Below are 19,800 nucleotides of genomic sequence, written 5' to 3' on the forward strand. Positions count from 1 at the left end.
GAATTCATTATCGCTCACTTAAAAAGAAAACATTCTCTTGAAATAAGGATCCCTGAATTTGAGTCATTAATCTATACAAATAAAAATACATAATTGTGCAAATATATCCATCTGTATGGGAAACATTGTATTCCATTAGGAAAGAATTAGGAATAGATGATAGGAAGTGGCTGTACCAGCAGGTGATGATGCAGCCTTCTCTTCGTTTGGCTGGTGTGATGGACCTTGACATTCTACTGCACATGGAGCAAGAACGACAAAATGTACTTATCAGTAGTTCCCTGATGTGGAGCTTCGGGGGAATTTCAATTTCACCATATTTGCCTATTGTTTCCCCATGTCTCATAGGGAATTTTCATGACTTATGTGTGTGTTTATTTTTGAACATATTGTCCAATGCTGTCTATTTTCAGAATCACTTCAAAATGCATTCCTTCTTACTTTGGGTTTTTGCTCTGTAATTAAGGTTTATTATAGAATATTCTCTTGAGTTAAGGAAGGCCCCCTTTTCATTGCTGCTCACAATCTGGTAGGGGTCACTTCTATACTTACAATGACAACATCTATGACCAACACCTTGTTTACATTGATGTTTGGATGATTCATTGTCAAATTATAAAAATCACACTCTTGTATTCATTTCTTTTCCTCTGTAAGTCTCGAAAGAGATCTCTCTCCATCACTTCCTTGTACATGCTCACTCCTTTGGAGAATTGTTTTAATATCCTAAGGGAAGAGAAACAAAGAGAAGTAACAAATATTAATAAGTGATTTGGGATTAATGATTACCTAATACATGGGAGTGATGAAACAGTAAATTGTTTTTATTTTTTTTTCTTTAAGAAAATGGTGCCCTATTTAGTTTAAATGTCACCCAGCAACTTACTGGTTGTACCCTTGGAAAGATATCAAAGACCTTGGAGCCTCTGTTTTCTAATCTAATAATGAATAGAATTGTCCTATTAAATTAAATAACATTTGTAAGAAGCAGTTACACAGAGTTTGGCAGACAATGAACAGGCCAAAGTGTTACTTCCCTATTAATGAATAAACAACTGTATTCATATTGTATTAAAGAAAAATTCTAATGCCAAATCAGTCATGTCTACAGATTTATAGAATTTTAGGCCAGCAGATTATTTGAATGGGAGATTGTCTCATTTCTCCATTTTTTTAAAAAAAATATTAGGAATAGAAGATCTGTTTTTCATCCATTTAAAATACCAGCACTTTACATTTTACATCATAGACACTGAAAACATAAATTCAAAACATCAGCAACTTGTAGAAGGGGTATAAACACACATGGAAAATGCAGAATTATATATATGCAATTTCTCCCCCCCCAAAAATGTAGGGAAATGTTTTAATAATGTAAGTTTCTTTTCTTCAGAGCTGAGTTCCAAAGGTTTCAAACTGACTGAGGTCATTTTGCACAAGAAGACATAAGTTAGTTCACTATCTGAGCTGACCCCTGCTGAGTGACACACACTGCTTATTATCAGTCACTACCAGGAATCATAGTGAATCATTTTCTTGTGAGACTTGTTCTTTGAAAATACAGATTTCCTGCAGCTAGAGGTCAAACTTGAATGAACTAAGTGAAAAAGAACAGCTGCTCACCATTGACCTTTCTGGTCCTACCTGCCATAGCTGTTAATAACACGTCTCCTTTGAATAGTGAGTGTACTTAGGACAACTAATGCTGACTACTGAATGATCTCTTGGGGATGAAGGAGTGAGCTGACCTGGGATCATCTAATACTCTGCAGCATGGACAAAACCATGAGCTCCAGATGTTTAAGCCAGCCCCGGGTAAGTTTGCCATTGAGGTCAGAGGCCATAATTTTCAGTAGCAGTTAATGGAGAAAAGCCATGAGAGTCTGGAAACGTTTGAAAATGGGTGCTTTGAAAACACAAACCACCAAAGCAGCCATCATATTTTGTTATGAAGATAAAGGAGAAGGTTGGAGAATATTTTAAAGTCAGATACCCTGAAGGTACAGTGGCGTGAACAATCCTTCAACTCATCCTTAATAATTTATATTTTGTCTTCATGTAATTAATTGGGTCCCAACTCATTTGCTTACAAGAAATTGTCCTGTGGTATTTGGATTTTAATACTAAAAGATTTATTATTATCTTCTATTGAATGGAAACCTTAATTTCAAGGATATATGCTTGATTTAAAGGTTTGCTAAAAATAATTTACATTTAGTCAACATTATTAGGTTGATATAGAAAATCATTTGTTCACTTACATTTGTAAATATACTGGTCATGGGAAATTAACTGATTTTACTAACAACCCAGTTACAGTACCCTCATTGATTTTGTCACATTTATTTAACCAAAGCATTTCCTTAATAATTTAGGAACATTACCTGAAGCGACTTCTTTGTATCAGATCTACGAAAAAAGAAGTTAAATAAATGACTTTAACTGAATGACTGTGAATTCCAACACACAATCTGAATCTGAATTTTCCGCCTGGGTAGTGGCCATGTAGGGATATCTGGGACACCAATCTGGACTCTTTGTCATTATGGCACTGCACAATGAAAGCCTTCTCTTTCTTTTGGAAGAGCAGACCCTGAATGCAGGAGTGCCAGGTTATTTATTTCTCCACATATAATTTCATATAGCTCTGGACACTGCAACTACCAGCAAATCAATACTAGTAATAAGAGCAATAATAATCATAATGTCTAGCAATTATTATCAGGTGCTTTCTACCTGTCAAGCACTGAGCTAAGCACTTATTTGTATTAAGTCATCTAATCCATGCATGAGCCCTATGGGGGCATGGTTACCCTATTTTACAGATGGGAGAACCAAGGCACCATGAGGTCACTTGCCCAAGGTCACACAGTTTGTTGGTGTGAACCCCATCAGTGTGGCTCCTGGGCCCACTCTCTCACCCACAAAGCCAGGTCACCTCCCAATAAGAGCAAAAATAAAACATAGCAAAATCATTCTGAATACTCAGTTTTTTCAAATATATATTTTAAAACGTTGCTGCTTCCAAACACAAACCTTGTAAACACAGAACTATCAGGCAACAACCTTCACTTCCCACTGTTTATAACAGCAAACAACATTTTAACCTGAAAAACCACATTCTAGCTTTTGCTCTACTTATCTTGAAAGATCTTCAAATAACATCACTGTGGTTAAAGTTCATTTTAAAATGTGATCTATTTACTTGCACATGGATATTTGGAGCAGAAATGGTGACAGGATGGCTTTGACATAAACTGAGTCTTCAGAGATTTTTTTTTCCCTTTCCTTTATTTTTAATCTTTCTTTTCTTTTCTTTTCTTTTTTTTTTTTTTTCTGCTTAGTGAAAATGAGAATAGAACTTCTTACTGGAAAGGGAAGCTCTTTTATTTTAGAACATCAGGGCTTAGGCTTTTTAGGTTACAGTCTCAACTCTGTGATTCCCATTTCTAGAGTCCCCCGTCCTCTCACGGATTCGAGGTGGGGGGCCAAGGAGGAGAGGTGAGGGTGAGGAGGGAGGGACCTGAAGTTCCCGACTTGACAGAAACACTCTGGTAATGAAGGAGTGAATGGACAGACCGACTGCTGACAGACAGGTTAACTCTCTTTCTGCTGTTAGAGCATCAGGAGATCCTGGTCCTGGGAGACTGACTCACTGGAGGTCAGCACCCCATGCTGGCCGGCCCCAGTCAGAGGGATGCTGCACACCAGGGAGATTTGGGGGATGTGCAGAGATGGTGTTGGTAGTCAGTGTGTCCAAGTGTCCCTGAGGTAGAGTGGGCAGTGGCCTAGAATCCTGCCATGCTGGAGACAGTCCTGTGCAGAGAGACAACACTGTCCAAAATGTCAGTAGTGAGGTGTACTGCAAGTTGATCAGATTCCTTCTGAAATGAGGGAAATGCATAAATCAAAAGAGCCCCATGGACGCCAGCTTACCCTAGGAGTCAGAATACCTTTTCAAGGGGCTGCCTCTTGAAGTCAGTCAGCCACTGGCTGTTTTCTTTTCTCTGGAAAATGCTGACTAGAATCTTCTCTGCAAGTTAATCATATTTAGTCTGGCCAGAGTAAGTATGTTCCCAAATCGCCTGACTTTGTAAGGAGTTTTCCTCCCATTAGGGGAGGAAATAATTGTGGCATCATTTTATGTTCCTACTTGTTCTTGGTAATTAGTATAAGATAAATTCCAACATACAGCTCTGGAACCTTATACAGAATGATGCTGGCCTGGAGGAAAGCAAAAGTGGGGGAGATCCCCACAACTGGCCACTCTGCCTATCTTCCCTCACCATCCTCTCCACTTTATTGCCTAGTTCTGGTGTCTTCTGTTTCCATTAATTCTAGGATCACACTGACCTATGCCCTCCTTCTCCTAAGTGGGGAAGAAGGCTAATCTTTATTAGTAAAAATATGCGATATGAGAAACTGGAAAGGGACGTGTAATACACTAGTTTTGAGGCAAACAGTAAATGCTTGTGGAACGCTAACCCTGTTTCCAGCTATTTTGGCCTATTTATATAAAGAGACACAACTTTTTCTTTTTGAAAAGAGCCCTATTAAAGGTAGAGATACAATGATATGATACTGTGAAGAGACAAAGAAACTCTGCAGGATGAAGATGATGTCACATTACGCCCCTGTTCAGAACCCCTACAGGCTCCCCTTCTTCCCAGGCAGTCCTGCGTTCATGGCCTTGCACAGGCCTCTCCTTTATCCTGTGATGCTGTCCTCTCTCCACCCCAACAGCAAATTCACATTCATGTCCTCTCCTGTCCCTCCATTTTCAACAGTCCTGGCCATCTTTGAAGATTCAGCTTCTGGAACAAAAAAATGTCCTGTTTTTTAATTTCTATAATGTTGTGCTTGGGTGGCATACTTTATATCACTCACTGGTAATTCTTGCATGTAAAAATTCTCTTGCGAACAAAAGTGGAATTTGTTTGAGAAACTGAGTTTCGTACACATATTTTTCTCCCATAGAAACTTACATTACTAGCCTCAGTAATAAGTGCTCAGTAGTGAGGAGTTACTGTGACAGCCAACATTTCTGAAGTATTTTCCAAGTGCTTCCTCGGCACAATCTCATTTAATTCTTACCGCAGTCCATTGAACAGGAATGGCTGTTATTCCCATTTAACAGATGAGAAAGCTGGGACGAATAGAAAGTTCGAGTCAGGTATCTAGTAAGTAGTATACCTGAGATTCCCACGACTTTCTGATTCCTGAGCCTGTGTTCCAGAATGCTCCAATCACACTTGCCTCCTGGATAAGAGTTTGCTAGTTTGTTAAAATTGATTTCAATGATTACCAACATAGATAACACAATTTCTATGTAAAAAGATCAGCAATTCAGAACAAACCAATTTAGGTCTATAGATATTCAAGTCGGAATAGTCTTATTTCTGGTCATACAAGGTTATCACTGAGAAGTCAGAAGTAATGCCTCTTAGATCACTTTCATTTGATCAAAGTGAAAGTGCTTTTATCTTAAACTCAGCAAACCCTGTGTGGTCCAATAATATTGGGTCCTAGCCGGAGCCCGATAAGGAGGTTTCATATGATTGAACTGGTATGGAAGGGAGTTGAAGCCAGTCAGACACTGTAAGCTTGCCCCACGGTGAAAGGGGGTCCACCTCTGCCTGCCTTAGCCCTTGCTGTTGGAGACCAGGCATGGCCACCGTGGGTGCAGATTCAGCATGTGTGGTACAGAATGGCTGGGTTACTATGAGCTCTGGAGTATAGCTCTTCTTTTCCTCTTTCCCTCCTTCTGAGGTGGTCCAGTCTCGCTGGGTTTTGTCCTCGGTTTCTCCATCTTACATCATATTTTGCTGATGGAACTGGCATCCAGTCTTTTGTGTGCACTGTCACCATATGCACAACACAGACAATGTGGACCCTGATGAGAGTGCAATGACTCTGTCGGCACTTGGTTGAAGATCATGGTCTCTTTAGTTCTTTTTGACAAAGGGGGATTCTGTTCTCTTCAGTCATAGGCCAGTCATTAGACGGCTGGAATGATCTGGAACGTGAACACTGCCATTTAACCAGCTTTAATCTCATAAACTCCAGCCTTCTGTCTTAGGTCCAAAGTAGCCCCATGCCTCATGAGGCAGTTTGATAACGCTGACAGTATCATCAATAGTACTGCTAGCTACCTCTATTCTCCCTGAACTTGCTGCCCTCTGGGTATCACGGGCTGGCCTGTCTGAGCTGATGCTGTTACCAGCTTAGCTTCTCCTGACCCTGGTATGGCCAGCTCCAGCTTTCCTCCTGTCTCTGTAGTCCACACTGAAAATGTCCCACCATGTCCTGATCCTGAGATCCATTGAATTAAGACACCTTTGGCTAATACTCACTGGGATTTTGTAGTCTGAATAATTTGAAATCAGATCTTCAATAAAAGGATGCTTCAAAAGAACAGCAACTTCAACTGGCTCCAGATCCTTGGCACCTAGGTCTTGAAATACTTTGACGAAGTTCTTTAAAGAAGAAAAAAAATGAAGTTAACTTTACAGTCCTGCAGATGTTAAAAACTTATTTTACTTAATAAAGGAATTTTCCACAATTTCTATACCATAATACGTTTGAGAGCATTTCCATGAAACCATGTTAAAACTTGAGGGTGACTTTTCTTATGGGCAGGTTGTCCCTTTTATGAAAGAATCTAACTAACCTCTGAGTAAGCATTCTCTATCTGTAGGGGACTGGCAAATCGGTTAGGATCCTGTACTTCTTTTCCTCCTTGGAACACTTTGAGTAGTCTTTCCATGGAAATCTTTTCGGTGTTCGCGTTCTCAGGGTTTTCTTCCTTTCCCTCCCCGTCTTCTCTTAGTTCTCCTTCCTCACTCACGAAATTTCCCTCGAGTTCAGGATATTCCTCAACTGGACTCATATCAGTCAAGGAGGAGGTCTGCATGATTAAATGAAGAGAATATGAGGTTGGACTGAAGTCTTTCCAGTAATGCAGACATTTAGCACACACCAATATTGCCATATACTTTTCACGCAATGAAATGACGGTGTCTCCCACAACCTAGCCAAACAAAGTATAGAAGAGAATGTGCTAGCTGCACTGGAGATCATGTCAAGATTCTAGACCAATTCTGTCTGTAGATTACAGATGCCTTATGTGGGGTGTATCTTACCTCCATACATGCCAGGCGCCTCAGTTTCCTCCATAAATGGGTACTCAAGTGAATTAGCAGAACTGGTATCAGACTTCTGTATATGAACGTCAATTTTTAAAGGATTTGCTTTAAAGGAAATTGACTATAGTCAAAAGGTCACGGCAAGGTAATTACTTAAGCTTGATAGATTCTAAGGGCTTCAGAAATGTTTATTTTTATACTGGAGTCTAAATCCAACTAAACATTGGAAGGCAAGAGAGGTTATAAATTGAATGTGGAAAGTCCATTGGGATTGTTATGGAAGCTCCTTGAAACATGTCCAAGAGCCATGAAGTCAGGTACTGGCCCTGTGAGTATAGGAAACAGTACATTGTTTCTGGCAAGATTTCATATTTATCAAAAGCCTGAAAAATAGTCCTACCTGTTGACCCTAGGAATTAACTCTAAAGAAATGTGCACAAAGACTTTTATATACACATGTTTGTTCAGTATTACTTACAGTAAACACAGAAAATCTGCAATTCCAAAAATGGGGAATGGTGACATAAATTATAGTATATTTCTGTGGTGGAATACTATACTGCCTTGAAAAGTGTGGCTTTGAAGACTACCTAGCGACATGAGAAAACAGTCATAGAATAAGTGCGAAAAGGAAACAAAAGAAAATAACAAATACACTAGGATCCTCATTTTCTTATATATCTATGCTTATTAGTGAAAAAAGTAAGACAGAGTAAAGAGTTAACAATGGTTAGCTCTGTGTAGTGGAACAGGTGATTTCTTTTTCACTTATTTTTGTACTTTCCAAATACTCTACAGATTTGTATTTGTTGTATTTACTGTAATAAATATGTCTATGTGTGTGTGTGTGTTTCCTGATGAGATAATTGATATTTGATCATTTACCATAGAAAAATGGGCGCTTTTAGAATGTTGATGGGTGAGATGTCAGAAAACACCCGAATATTGATTCTCCTTTATCCCAAGAAAGGAAAAAAAAGCTAAATGTAGGCTTTAAATAAAAGGAGGGATCCAATATCTATAAATATTCTCTTCAGTAGAAGTATTAAGTTCAAGTTAATTAATCATGCAAATGCAAATTATTTCCACATAGTCATAAAAGTTCCCGGTATAAAAAATATTATAATACAGCAGTAAATTAAGTATCTGATAGTTGCCAGTCCCTTTAGGAGATTGGTAGGGGCTGTGAGCACTGTAATGAAGACAGGTTGCATTTGCTTTAGCTCTAGGTAGGTTGGGTTTCTATATCCTTTGGTAAATTGGGAACTTAATCTAATCTGAGATAGAGAGAGAGACAGAGAGAGACAATGCTTTATTAGGTTAAGATTTTGGAATTAAGTATAAATATCTCTATCTATCTATTCAAATTCTTCTCTTTTTTTTAAAACAATTGAAATGTTACATTGCAGAAATGTGAAACTGGCATTTTTGTATCCCCCTAGGAAGCTTGGGGATCCTCACACTGGCTACCTATTCCAGGGCAAGAAAACATTTCATATCATGATATGAACACAGTCAAGATGTCAAACATCTTGCTGAGTGGTGCAGGATGAATGGACTTCTACTGAGACTGCAGTATAAATGCTGCATGGAGAACCCGTGGGTGAGCAAATGACTTGTTGGATTAGATGAGCAGGTGGTACCTAAGCTAAACAGAGAAAGAGCCTTGTCCCTCTGCACTATTTCCATAATTAGAGAGGGACCAACTTTTCAGAGGTCTGGTATAATCATCATGGGACAAATGAATTGTGGGCAAAAGGCAACCATTTAAACCTTCGAAATTTTAATGAAGAATCCTTACAAATATCAGTGCATGCTTTTGCTATTTTTGTTATTTTTTCTCTCCATAGGGTTGAGAAAGAATAGACTTAGTGGTTCAGTGAGAGGGCAGGGAGTGAGCAGAAGCTGAGATGGGAACCCAAGGAGCCAGATCAGCATCCTGGTGAGACTGTAGAGGGTGAGAGAGAGAGGCTCTCTCTGACAGACATCTCTGAAAGATCACAATTTTGAATGTGGTTGTATGAACAAAACTAGCAATGCCCTAAGAGAAGCCAGTGCTTCTGAATGAGCAGTTACTGGTGGAATCAAAACTCTTTCCGAGTCACATTAGCATCTGAGCAGCAGGACAGATCGTGGTGATAGCAAACACAATGTCACACTCAGCTACCTCTCGAAGGCTCAAGATCTCCCAAAAAATGTGTCCCCAGAATGGTGCCTGGCCGTGATTTGCTGTCATTCAATCAGTTCAGTCCCACCTCTCAGAGGCAAAACAGAAGGTCAGTCCTTGGGACTAATATGGGCAACGTGTCAAAAGAGTAAGAAGGAATGAAAATGTCTATGTTTCAAACCCCAGCATCTCAAATGCTCTGCCAAGATGCTTTAACAAGATCTTCAAAATGTGGCAATTTCACGCCTACAATTTACTGAGTTCCTACATCATAACCTCATACCACGCAGGCCAGAATGAACCACTTTCCAAATATCAGCTTAGTTAGAGCTTCATCAGGACTAGTGCATACTCACGAATGCTTTGCTCTTGAACTTCTTTTAAATTACTCAAGAAGCCATGGATTTGAACAGAAGGTTTGTGCCACATTGAATATAACAGCATGAGTCATAGAAATGGAATAAAGAAGAATGAACTGTTGGGAGATTTCCAGTTGTTTATGCAGAAAGCAAAAGCAGAGATTTGATTTAATGTCTTGGGAGTGAATGTGGGTCCGTTGGAGGTGTTATTTCTGAGCAGGCTCAATCTGGCTTCCTGGGAAGAGGTTGCCCAGGAAACTAGAACACAGCTGGAAAGCGCACAGTAACAGAGTAGCATAATTGGAGGTCGGATAGTAAGAACAAGGGGTGAGCAAGAATGAGGGAGGTTGGTGGATTCTGTATTTCAAAAGCTCAAGCTCCCATGGTTTACCCCTAGCCAGGAACAGGCCTCTGTGTGTGGTGTGTCACAGGTGTGCTCTTTGTCCCCTGCCTCTCAGGCCGGTTCCATCTGTGTGGTGCAGTGATTATGGAGCAGTTCCTGTGCAGTGTCCCTGGGCCTTAGAAGAGCTCTGGAGAACAGCTCTCCAGGGACTTGCTTTCCAGGTGGGGCACTAGCTTCAGTGAATGAGGGGTTTAGGGACAGAGGCTTCCTGTGCTAGCTGGCCTGGCTGCTACTCACTCAGGCAGCTGTCTGTTGCTATAGCAACAATTCTAGCACATGCTTCCTTTTTCCTGGACTTTCCAGCTCATTGCAGCCTCCTTGATCCTACTATTGCCTCTGCTGGGAATGTCTGCTTTCCACCTCTCTATCTTGCAAACAGGATTCCGTTCCTCTCCTCTCTCTCTTCCTCCCTTCTTTTCCGCCATGTTTACAAGATTGAACATTTGCTATGTAGCAGTTAACATGTTGTCCCCAACTCAAGGTAGAAATAACTTAGCAGTAGGATTCAACAGACAGACAAACTGCTGCCTGAATTACTAGCTCTTCTTATTTCCTTCCTTTGCTCCCCTATAATCTACTCTCAGCACTGCAGCCAGAGAGATCTCCATACATCTTAAGTCAGACGGCCATGTTCCAATAACTTCTCATCACATCTCTTGGCAGAGTCAAAGTCAAGTCCCTACAGTGGCCTCACAGCCCTCTCCCCCTCACTTTTTGTTCTTACTACTCTCCTCCAGCTCACTCCTCTCCAACTACAATGTCTGGTCTTTGGCATTAGGGCTGGGCATCCACTGCTGTCTTTACTTAGAACTGCAATTACCTTGCAGCTCTTCACAGCATTGCAACCCACCCCAACTTCTGTATTTTTCCCTAAATTCTTTCTTTTCCTGTAGCATTTATTTCCATATGATGTATTCTATATGTTACTTATTTTATCCCCAGGTCAAGCATGGTTTCTAGTACACAGAAAATCTGGATAAATATTTATTGAATAAACACATGCTTGCATGCAGCCTTCTCAGGGAGGATTTGAATATAAGAGGGCCCACTTGACAGTGTTCAGTGTTTCTCTTGAGTGTCAGGGGAAGTTTCATCATTCATCTCGTAGTTGAAAAAGGCCTTGGATACCAGGAAGGTCTTGGACCCTTGAGGATGAGATGAAGGGTATTCCAGGGGAAGCAATAGCAAAAACAAAAATAAGGAGGTGGAAAAGAAGGCATAAACACTGCTTTTGATCAGTAAGACCGTGTTAATCTGTTATTTATACTGTGTTCCTTCCGTGTTTGGGGCATTGTTCTCCCATTCTTTTCTGCACAGATGGGAGCAATTAGACAAAGTCCCTTCAGGGGAGAAAATCTGGCTTATTCTGTATCCTTTGAAGATCACAGGGCTATGAAGAGGGCATGATTTACAGACCCAATTATTATTAACTGACTTACTCAATGAAATTTTTGCTGAGTTAGTGCCAGTAATTCAAGTTCAGGGTTGTGGCAAGACAGACGGCTCCTCCCTGCCCCCAGGATGCCTGAAATCTAGGAAAGAAGCTGACCTGAAGAAATAGTTACTGTGAAGAGTACCATGAAAGAAATACAGAATGTTCTGGAAACATATGGCAGGGGGTGCCTGACGTCTTCTGAGGTTAGGGAAGCTCTCTTGGAGGACAGACATTTGACCAAGAGATCTCCTGGCAGGCATGATCCATGCCCCAGTTAGCTCAGGGAGGCCCAACTTATAAGGGGAGACAGGAACATCCCTGGGGAAGTAGCAGTCCCAAAAAAAGCAATTCTAATCTAATTCTTATTTATTTGGGAAGACTGAAACTAGCCTTCCACTGTCTAAGAAGACAGAATTCTTGAGTGAAACCAACACTCTTGCTATACTTTCTGTCACTGTGTAAGTGTTGAAATAGCATCTACAGCACATCAGGTCAAAAAGGCCTGAGTGGTCAGCCTGGGCACCTGTCTGGCCTCACTCTGGCTCTAATGGGAGGGAAACTATCTCTCATCCATTTGCTCAAGGCCAAGACTCAGGGTTACATCTAATTGTGTCTGTTTCCCTGTATATGTGAAAGCTGTCACAGAAACTTCCCCCACTTTTTTTTTTCCCTTTTTTTAATGGAACCCAGCATACTCTGTTTTGACAGACATGTATGAAAGACAAACAAGTGTGGCTAGGACATCTGCAGATTTGGACTGGGCAGTGCCTCTCTCTCCTCTGCATGGATAAAAGAAGGATGGAGACAAAGTGTTCCATTATGAGCACCACAGCTCTGTCCCCAAAAGGTCAGAGGAATACTAAAATTCACACAAACTGGCACTTAATAAGTACATTATTAGCTCCCTGTTCTGAGGCTTTTTCATCCCCAAAAAGCTAGGGAATGCCAGTCCTTTAGAAATATCAAAAGGGAGTATGAGGTTTTATTAGCTATTAAGCTGCTTCGTCCTTGGCTGCAGGAGATACAAGGTACCTATGGATTTCAGGTGGCTCAGTTTTGGCCTGAAACACTATCAAGTGTCACTTATATGTTCTTTTTCATTTATAAGGATTAGCGCTTCATGTAAAATAAAGCCTGTCTTTTATGGAACAAACTTGGATTCCACCAAGATACTGAGCAAATTTTGATTTTACTACAAAGGTTTTTTTTGGATAGTGGGTCTCTAGTTCTTAATCCAATTGAGTAAAGCTTTATTGAAGACCTACTATGTGTAAAGTGTTGTGTTAGGTGCCCAGAAAAATACAGAGATGAAACAGAGTCTCTGTTGTTAGAAGTTTAGGATCTCCTGGCAATCCCCTCCAGACTCCAATGCTAGTCCATTTCTGGAACACAATTACCTTTTCCACAATAACAGGAGGAGTTTTGATTGGTTGGAAGACATGAGTCCCGATGGCCACACTGAGGGCCCTGTAGACCCCTTCCACAGCATCTGGATGACAAGCAAAATAAAGCAGCATCTGTGTGTAGTCAAGTTGAGGTGGATCCTTCTCATGGTCAGCAAATAGCCTAAAGAAAAACTGTCACACAAAAAGGATTTCAATCAAAGATTAAAAGGATTAAAATGGGGGCGCCTGGCTGGCTCAGTGGGTTAAAGCCTCTGCCTTCAGCTCAGGTCATGATCTCAGGGTCCTGGGATCGAGCTCCACAGGGAGCCTGCTTCCTCCTCTCTCTCTGCCTGCCTCTCTGCCTAGTTGTGATGGGTAGACAGTAGATGGACAGGCAATGAAGGATCTTTAGAATAAGGCTACTTTCTGAGGATTGAGTCAGTAAACAATATGTAATGAATGAAGAGTATGCTAAGTTAAAATACAGAAGAGTGAGGCTCACAATTCTAATGTTAAAGAAAACTGTATGCTAATCAATGGTATCAACATATTTAGAAAAGAATATGCTAATAAAGGTGGTGGGGACTACATTTTATAGGTTTTTTTAAAATTTTTTATTTTTTTAATTTCTTTTCAGTGTACCAGAATTCATTGTTTATGCACCACACCCAGTGTTCCATGCAAAACATGCCCTCCATAATACCCACCGCCAGGCTCACCCAAATTCCCAACCCCTGCCCCTTCAAAACCCTCAGATTGTTTTTCAGAGTCCATAGTCTCTCATGATTCATATCCCATTCCCAATTCCCAATGGCTCAAATTTCCCTCAACTCCCTTCTCCTCTCCATCTCTCCATGTCCTCTGTGTTATTTCCTATGCTCCACAAATAAGTGAAACCATATGATAACTGACTCTCTCTGCTTGACTTATTTCACTCAGCATAGTCTCTTCCAGTCCTGTCCATGTTGCTACAAAAGTTGGGTATTCATCCTTTCTGATGGAGGCATAATACTCCATAGTGTTTATGGACCACATCTTCCTTATCCATTCTACCTTTGAAGGACACCTTGGTTCTTACCAGTTTGGCGACCATGGCCATTGCTGCTATGAACATCGGGGTACAGATGGCCCTTCTTTTCATTACATCTGTATCTTTGGGGTAAATACCCAGCAGTGCAATTGCAGGGTCATAGGGAAGTTCCATTTTTAATTTCTTAAGGAATCTCCACACTGTTTTCCAAAGTGGGACTACATTTTTAGCAGGAAAAGGGAGCCACAGAGCAAGGATGTATCTGTCTATCCTTATCACCAATCTGACAAACGGGGCCCTGATTCCTAAATACAATGCTTCTAGTAGATCTCCTTGTGGTGAGTGGAGTCTAGCCATTAAAATCTTTCAACTTGCCAACACTTCTCTGAACTCCATACTTAATTTCTTGACAGTCATGTGACTTTTTCCATCTTGGATTCATACTGGAGGAGAGAGTGTGCTAATCACTGAATATCTTTTTTTTTTTTTTTTTTTTTTGTAATCTCTCTGACACTAGAAGATTGAGCTAAAGTCAGCTCTATATGCAGTGTCCTGTGTATCTGGCAGTAAGAGAAGTTAGTGTATGGGAATCCAATATCCCTTGGGGCCCAACAAAGAAGCTCAAACCCTGGGACTCACAGGTCACACTTAAGCATCTAACCAGCCCCGTGGCCCTGCTTGAAGAGGAGGCTTCCTTCATGAGTACTCCTCAAACATGTACATTTAATGCCTGGAAAATCTTTTTTTAAACTTAAAATTTGATTAAGTAGATGGTTCTGGAATGGTGTAAGGTTCTGTACATACAGCAACTTCTTAGGTGATTCTAATGCTGTTGTTCCTGGCCTCTACTTTGAGAAGCAAGTGTCCAAATGCCTATATCCATAGGTACCAAGCTATTCTCTATTACTCATGATCCTTACAACTATGAATAAATTTAATTACATAGTTGGGAGAATAAGTTTCTGATACTTGACAAATCCAATAAATTAAGTAAAAATCACTTTGATAAGAAACTGCATAGAATCTGTTATGCTGTAAAGTAAGAAAGAGTCTTAGGGGTCGATGAAATCTGCAAATTCATTCATTCAGTCACTTTTATCAAAGTTAATGGAGTTGTAAGTCTGTTGTAAGCCAGGCACAGAGCTGTATTGAGATGCTTAAAAACACTCTTTAACAGGAAAGTATCCTTTGATTTTTCTCATGAGCCAGCTGGTGGGTTCCTTCAGGACTTTGTGTTCTTCTTTCCCTCTTGCCTCTCATAACTTCAGAGATTGCCACCAGGACTAGGAGTAGAAGGGAGACTGACACCAGCAGATAATCACCACAGGGTCCCTGAGGGCCATTCTTCCATTTCTTTCACAGGAGTTGTTGAACTTCATTATTATTTCCACTGAATTGCTCTTATAAATGCTATGCAGGAGCAATACATCATTATTTCCCTTAAAAATCAGCTAAATATTCTATCTCAATAAAAGATGTGCAAAAATGAAATAAGCTGATATTTGCACTCTTTCTGTAATTACACAGGCTTGATTTTAAGTCAATAGATAGGACATTCATAAAACATAAGACTTATTATGTTCCCAAGATCATTTACAATATTGTAGTGTTCAAAGTTTCCCACCCCTGACATGTATATCTTGTATAATCTACTCTCCTTGGGTAGGGCTTGTGACTGTGATGGGAAAGTCATTCTTATGAGTAGGTCATCTTACATAGCAAAGGTAAAGAGATTTTCCAATGTAATTAAGGTCCCTTATCAGTTGATTTTGAGTTAATCAAATCAAAGCCTGCCATTGGGCCTGACCTAATCAGGCAAACCATTTAAAAAGGACTGAGGCCTTAAGGGAGAGAGTTAAAACCAGAGGGATATTTTCCTTCTAGGCATGAAGAATCAAAACATCCAGTTGTGGAGAGAGCCATGTGGCAGGGAACAACGGACAGCCTATCACGGTTGAAGGTCTCAATCCTGTAACTGCATAGATCTGAATCCTGCCAATAACTCATCTTGGAAGCCAGACTTAGAACGAATCTTGGGATTGGCCTCACATGAGATTGCAATTGCAACTGATGATTTCAGCCTTGTGAGACCCTAAGTGGAGGGCCCATCTAAGCCATGTCTGGACTTCTGATTTCTGTGAGCTAATGAATAGGTATGTGCAAGTACTTATTGAACACCTATGATGTATTAGGCATGGACTATTCTAGGTGCTGAAATGCATTCACTAAGAAAGAGATAAAGATGCCTTCTCTTGAAAAACTTACTTTCTAGAAAGGAAGACAGACAATAAAGAATACATAAAATAAATTAGGTAAATTAGGCAGGATTATGGAAACACACATAAAAAGTAGGTCACAAAAGGAGGAATTAGGAGTGAAGAGTGGGGAGGGAGACAGATTTCACAGTTGAGAAGGTAAAAATTGAATGATTGGAGGGTGTTACCAGGGAGTACATTGGGGTAACAGGATTACAAGCAGAAGGAATTGCTGAGGTCAATGTCCTAAGGTGGGGCTCACTTCACACAGTTACTCCCTAAGGCAAGTGTGGCTGAAGCAGATGGGCCAGGGAAGAACACCAGGAGATGAGGGGAGAGAGGAACGAGGGTCAAGGCTAGGTTGGCTACTTAAGGATTTGGGCTTTTCCTTTGAGTAACATGCAGGCTATGGGAGGATTTGAGTAGATCCACCTTTCTGAACCAAGACAAGGGAGGAACAAGGAGACCCATCATGAGGCAGTTGCAGTCATCCAGGTGAGGTTGACTGTGGCTTATTCCAGTGGTGGCTATGGCGCTTAGAAGAATTGGTTTGATCCTCAGTATATTTTGAAGATAGAACTACCAGGATTTTCCTGAGGGATCAAATGTGGAGTTTGAAAGAGAAGATTTGGGGGTGAGTTGTAGGACTTTGGCAACTAGAAGGTCAGAGGTGTCACTGACTGAGAAGAACGGGGCTTTGGGTGAAGATGGGAATGCTGGGGTGGCAGGGCTGGGAGTTCAGGTACCCAGCTTTGGACATGGAAAGTCGAAATATCTACTCAAATATTTGTGGAGATATCAAGTGGGCAATTTTATGTAGGAGGTTTGCAAAGGAAGTTTCAGATGGAAATAGACATTTGGGATCTGTTAATAAACAGCTAGTATTTCAAAGTTGGCTTCAACAAATATTACCAGCCCAAAGTAATAGAAGGATTCCACAAGAAGAGAAGCTGTGGAGAGATTAAGATAACACCTGTGAATGTGAATATGGCAAAAATTAAATTGCTTTTTCTCAGGAAATCTCTGAGGATTTTAAAATACTAGAATGGTTGCTCTTGGCATTGAGTGTATGGGAAGCCAGAAAGCCAGGACATGATCTGTGGAACCTTGTTAGTCATCATGAAGTATGCCGTCAATGTCAGGGGACAACACTGAGATTGCAAAACAAACACGTCTCAGGGTTCCTTTCTTGGATGCAACGTGGCCTTCCATCCAGTGTCTGGGACTCTGGGGTCATTCAAGCCCGTGGAGTGCTTATGGTCTATCTTCAGGGGCACCTGTCAGTGTGGCTCAGAAGTGGGCCCTGGGTCACAGAGAGCACAAGTGACGTAGCAGGGGAATTGGGTGGGACCTGAGACTGTAGTTCAAACCCTCTTCTAAAGAAGGTACAAAATCCCTTGGAGTGAAGGGACCTGCTCAGCCTCCTACAGTGAGTCATGACAGAACTGGGGACAGAGCCCAGGGCTCCTGATCCTCAGAATTCCCTCTCCATGGGACATTGCTCACCCTCCCACCATCCCCCGCCAATTTGATCTTTCCTATTCTAATTACAGCCAAAGGGGTAAATTTGTTTTATTGTTTTTTTCTTTTTTGCACACCTTTCTTTAGCATGTTAACCATTAACCATTCTTCAACCAACTATAGTTAGCATGGCTAGCTTCTGTTTAGCTTACACTTTCATAGGGCTTACTATGTGCCAGTCACTCACTTGACACAACAACCTTGCCAGAGAGGGATTAAAACAAACCAAGGACAGTGAGGTTAGGTAACTTCCTCAAGACCTTGAAGCTTGCAAGCATTGGACTCTTGTGTTTTGAATCCCAGTTTAAGAGCACTGAGACTTATGTAATTCTGAGCATCCAGTCTCTGAGGCAGTGAGGAGTGGAAAACACCACTCCTTTCTGTCCTCCGGAGGTGCACACACACACATAGCAGTCATTCTTTGTCCCACTTCTTTCTCAGGCTTCATGTTCCTGCCTCTGTTGCCAACTTTCGTTCTGTTCCTGCAAGTCATTTTCCAGCAGTCTGGGCACCAGTTGGAGGGAGCCACTCCCTTCCTTGGCATCAATGGTCCTTTCCTAGCAGTCGTCAGGGCACCATCTCAGGGCACCGTCTGGCTGCTGGTATTAGCTGCTGGGTGAGCAACCAAAGGGCTCTGCCCTCAATTGACATTGCTAAAACCTTGGCTGAAAAGGAAAGTGCTTTGAGTTGACATATTCAGACTGTCGGCTTATTCACAGAAGAACCTGTTATTGCTGGCAGATTTGTTTACAAAGTCATACAGAGAATGGCCTTCCAAAGGCTTTATGGGGTTGATCTAGGACCTCCAGTTTCACACTGAAAACTCCCACCATGACCAAGACAAAAAATTGTCCCCATGCCTGGCAGTCTCAGGTCTTGGACTCTGGTGACTCCTTGGCCCCTTTTTATTACCTGCGCTCCTGGTACCATGGGATAGGTGCTCTGATGCTTATGCACCCAGTTGAAGGGAACTGCTCACTTTCAGGGTATAACTGGGGTCTTGTTCAATTTTATACTGCACTTTTAAACTAATGGCTGGCTGAAATTGGACCATCGACACACCTAGTTTGCTGAGCTGTCTAAATCCACTATGCAACATCTCTCATATCCTGCTGAATTTGGTTGAGTTATGTAAATTTTTATATTTTAAACATTTACACTGAAGGCAGAGTACTTTACCTTAGTCCTGCTTTCTATTGTGGGCTTAGGGATAGAGGCTAAAAATACCATTATTGGCAATAATAATATTGATAATAATGGTAATCTGATGGGTCATGGGCAATGCTTATGCAACCCTTGGTATGTTGTTCAAGTTACTCAAAATCAAAGAGAAATGGACAAAAACATACACAGTAGTCCCCATTAGCTGTGGTTTTACTTTCTGTGGTTGCAGTTACCCACGGTCCACTGTGGTCCACCTCAGTCCGGAAACAGATGATCCTCCTTCTGATAAATCATCAGAGGGTCACTAGTAGCCTAACATTACATCACAACGCCCATGTCATTCACCTCACTTCATCTCCTCACAGGCATTGATCATCTCATGTCATCACAAGAAGAGGGTGAGTACAGCACAATAAGAAATTTTGAGAGAGAAAGACCATAGTCACATAGCTTTCAATACAGAATAATGTTACAGTTGTTTTATTTTATTGTTAGCTATAACTGCTAATCTCTTACTGTGCCTAATTTTTCAGTTTGACTTATAAAAACAGTATATATAAGGTTTGGTACTACCCACAATTTCGGGCATACATTTGGGGTCTTGGGATGTATCCCAAGGGGGGATTACTATATTGGTAAAATGACAGTACTTATCCTAAGCTTTTAGAATTGGAAGGACCTTCAGAGACAAATGCGTCAAGCAAGAGCTTACTTTGACAGATGAGGAAAGTGAGACCCAAGGGGTTGTGAAAATGTTCAAGATCACATAGGGAGTTAAACAGTGGAACTCTATCTAAGATTTTGATCCCTGTCTCCTCCCCCCAGAACTTTCCTATGAGGCAACTTTATGAATATTAAAATCTATATTCTGGGGATACAGCAACCAACTGGGGGTTGGAGGAATGGAATTCAAAACAAATTATACAAGTAGAAGAA

General features: G+C 41.0%; 1 protein-coding gene across 1 annotated transcript in view; it reads right to left on the reverse strand.

Moving 5' to 3' along the window:
- Positions 1-549: 549 nt before the first annotated feature.
- Positions 550-19,800, reverse strand: part of SPEF2 (sperm flagellar 2) — a 178,683-nt gene continuing 159,432 nt past the window's right edge. The window contains 4 exon segments of the mRNA XM_046000034.1: positions 550-726; positions 6,354-6,476; positions 6,671-6,907; positions 12,907-13,086. Of these exon segments, the coding sequence (XP_045855990.1) occupies positions 637-726; positions 6,354-6,476; positions 6,671-6,907; positions 12,907-13,086 (630 nt within the window). The 3' untranslated portion in view covers positions 550-636.

Source organism: Meles meles, chromosome 3 (genome assembly GCF_922984935.1).
Source record: "Meles meles chromosome 3, mMelMel3.1 paternal haplotype, whole genome shotgun sequence".
NCBI lineage: Eukaryota > Metazoa > Chordata > Mammalia > Carnivora > Mustelidae > Meles > Meles meles.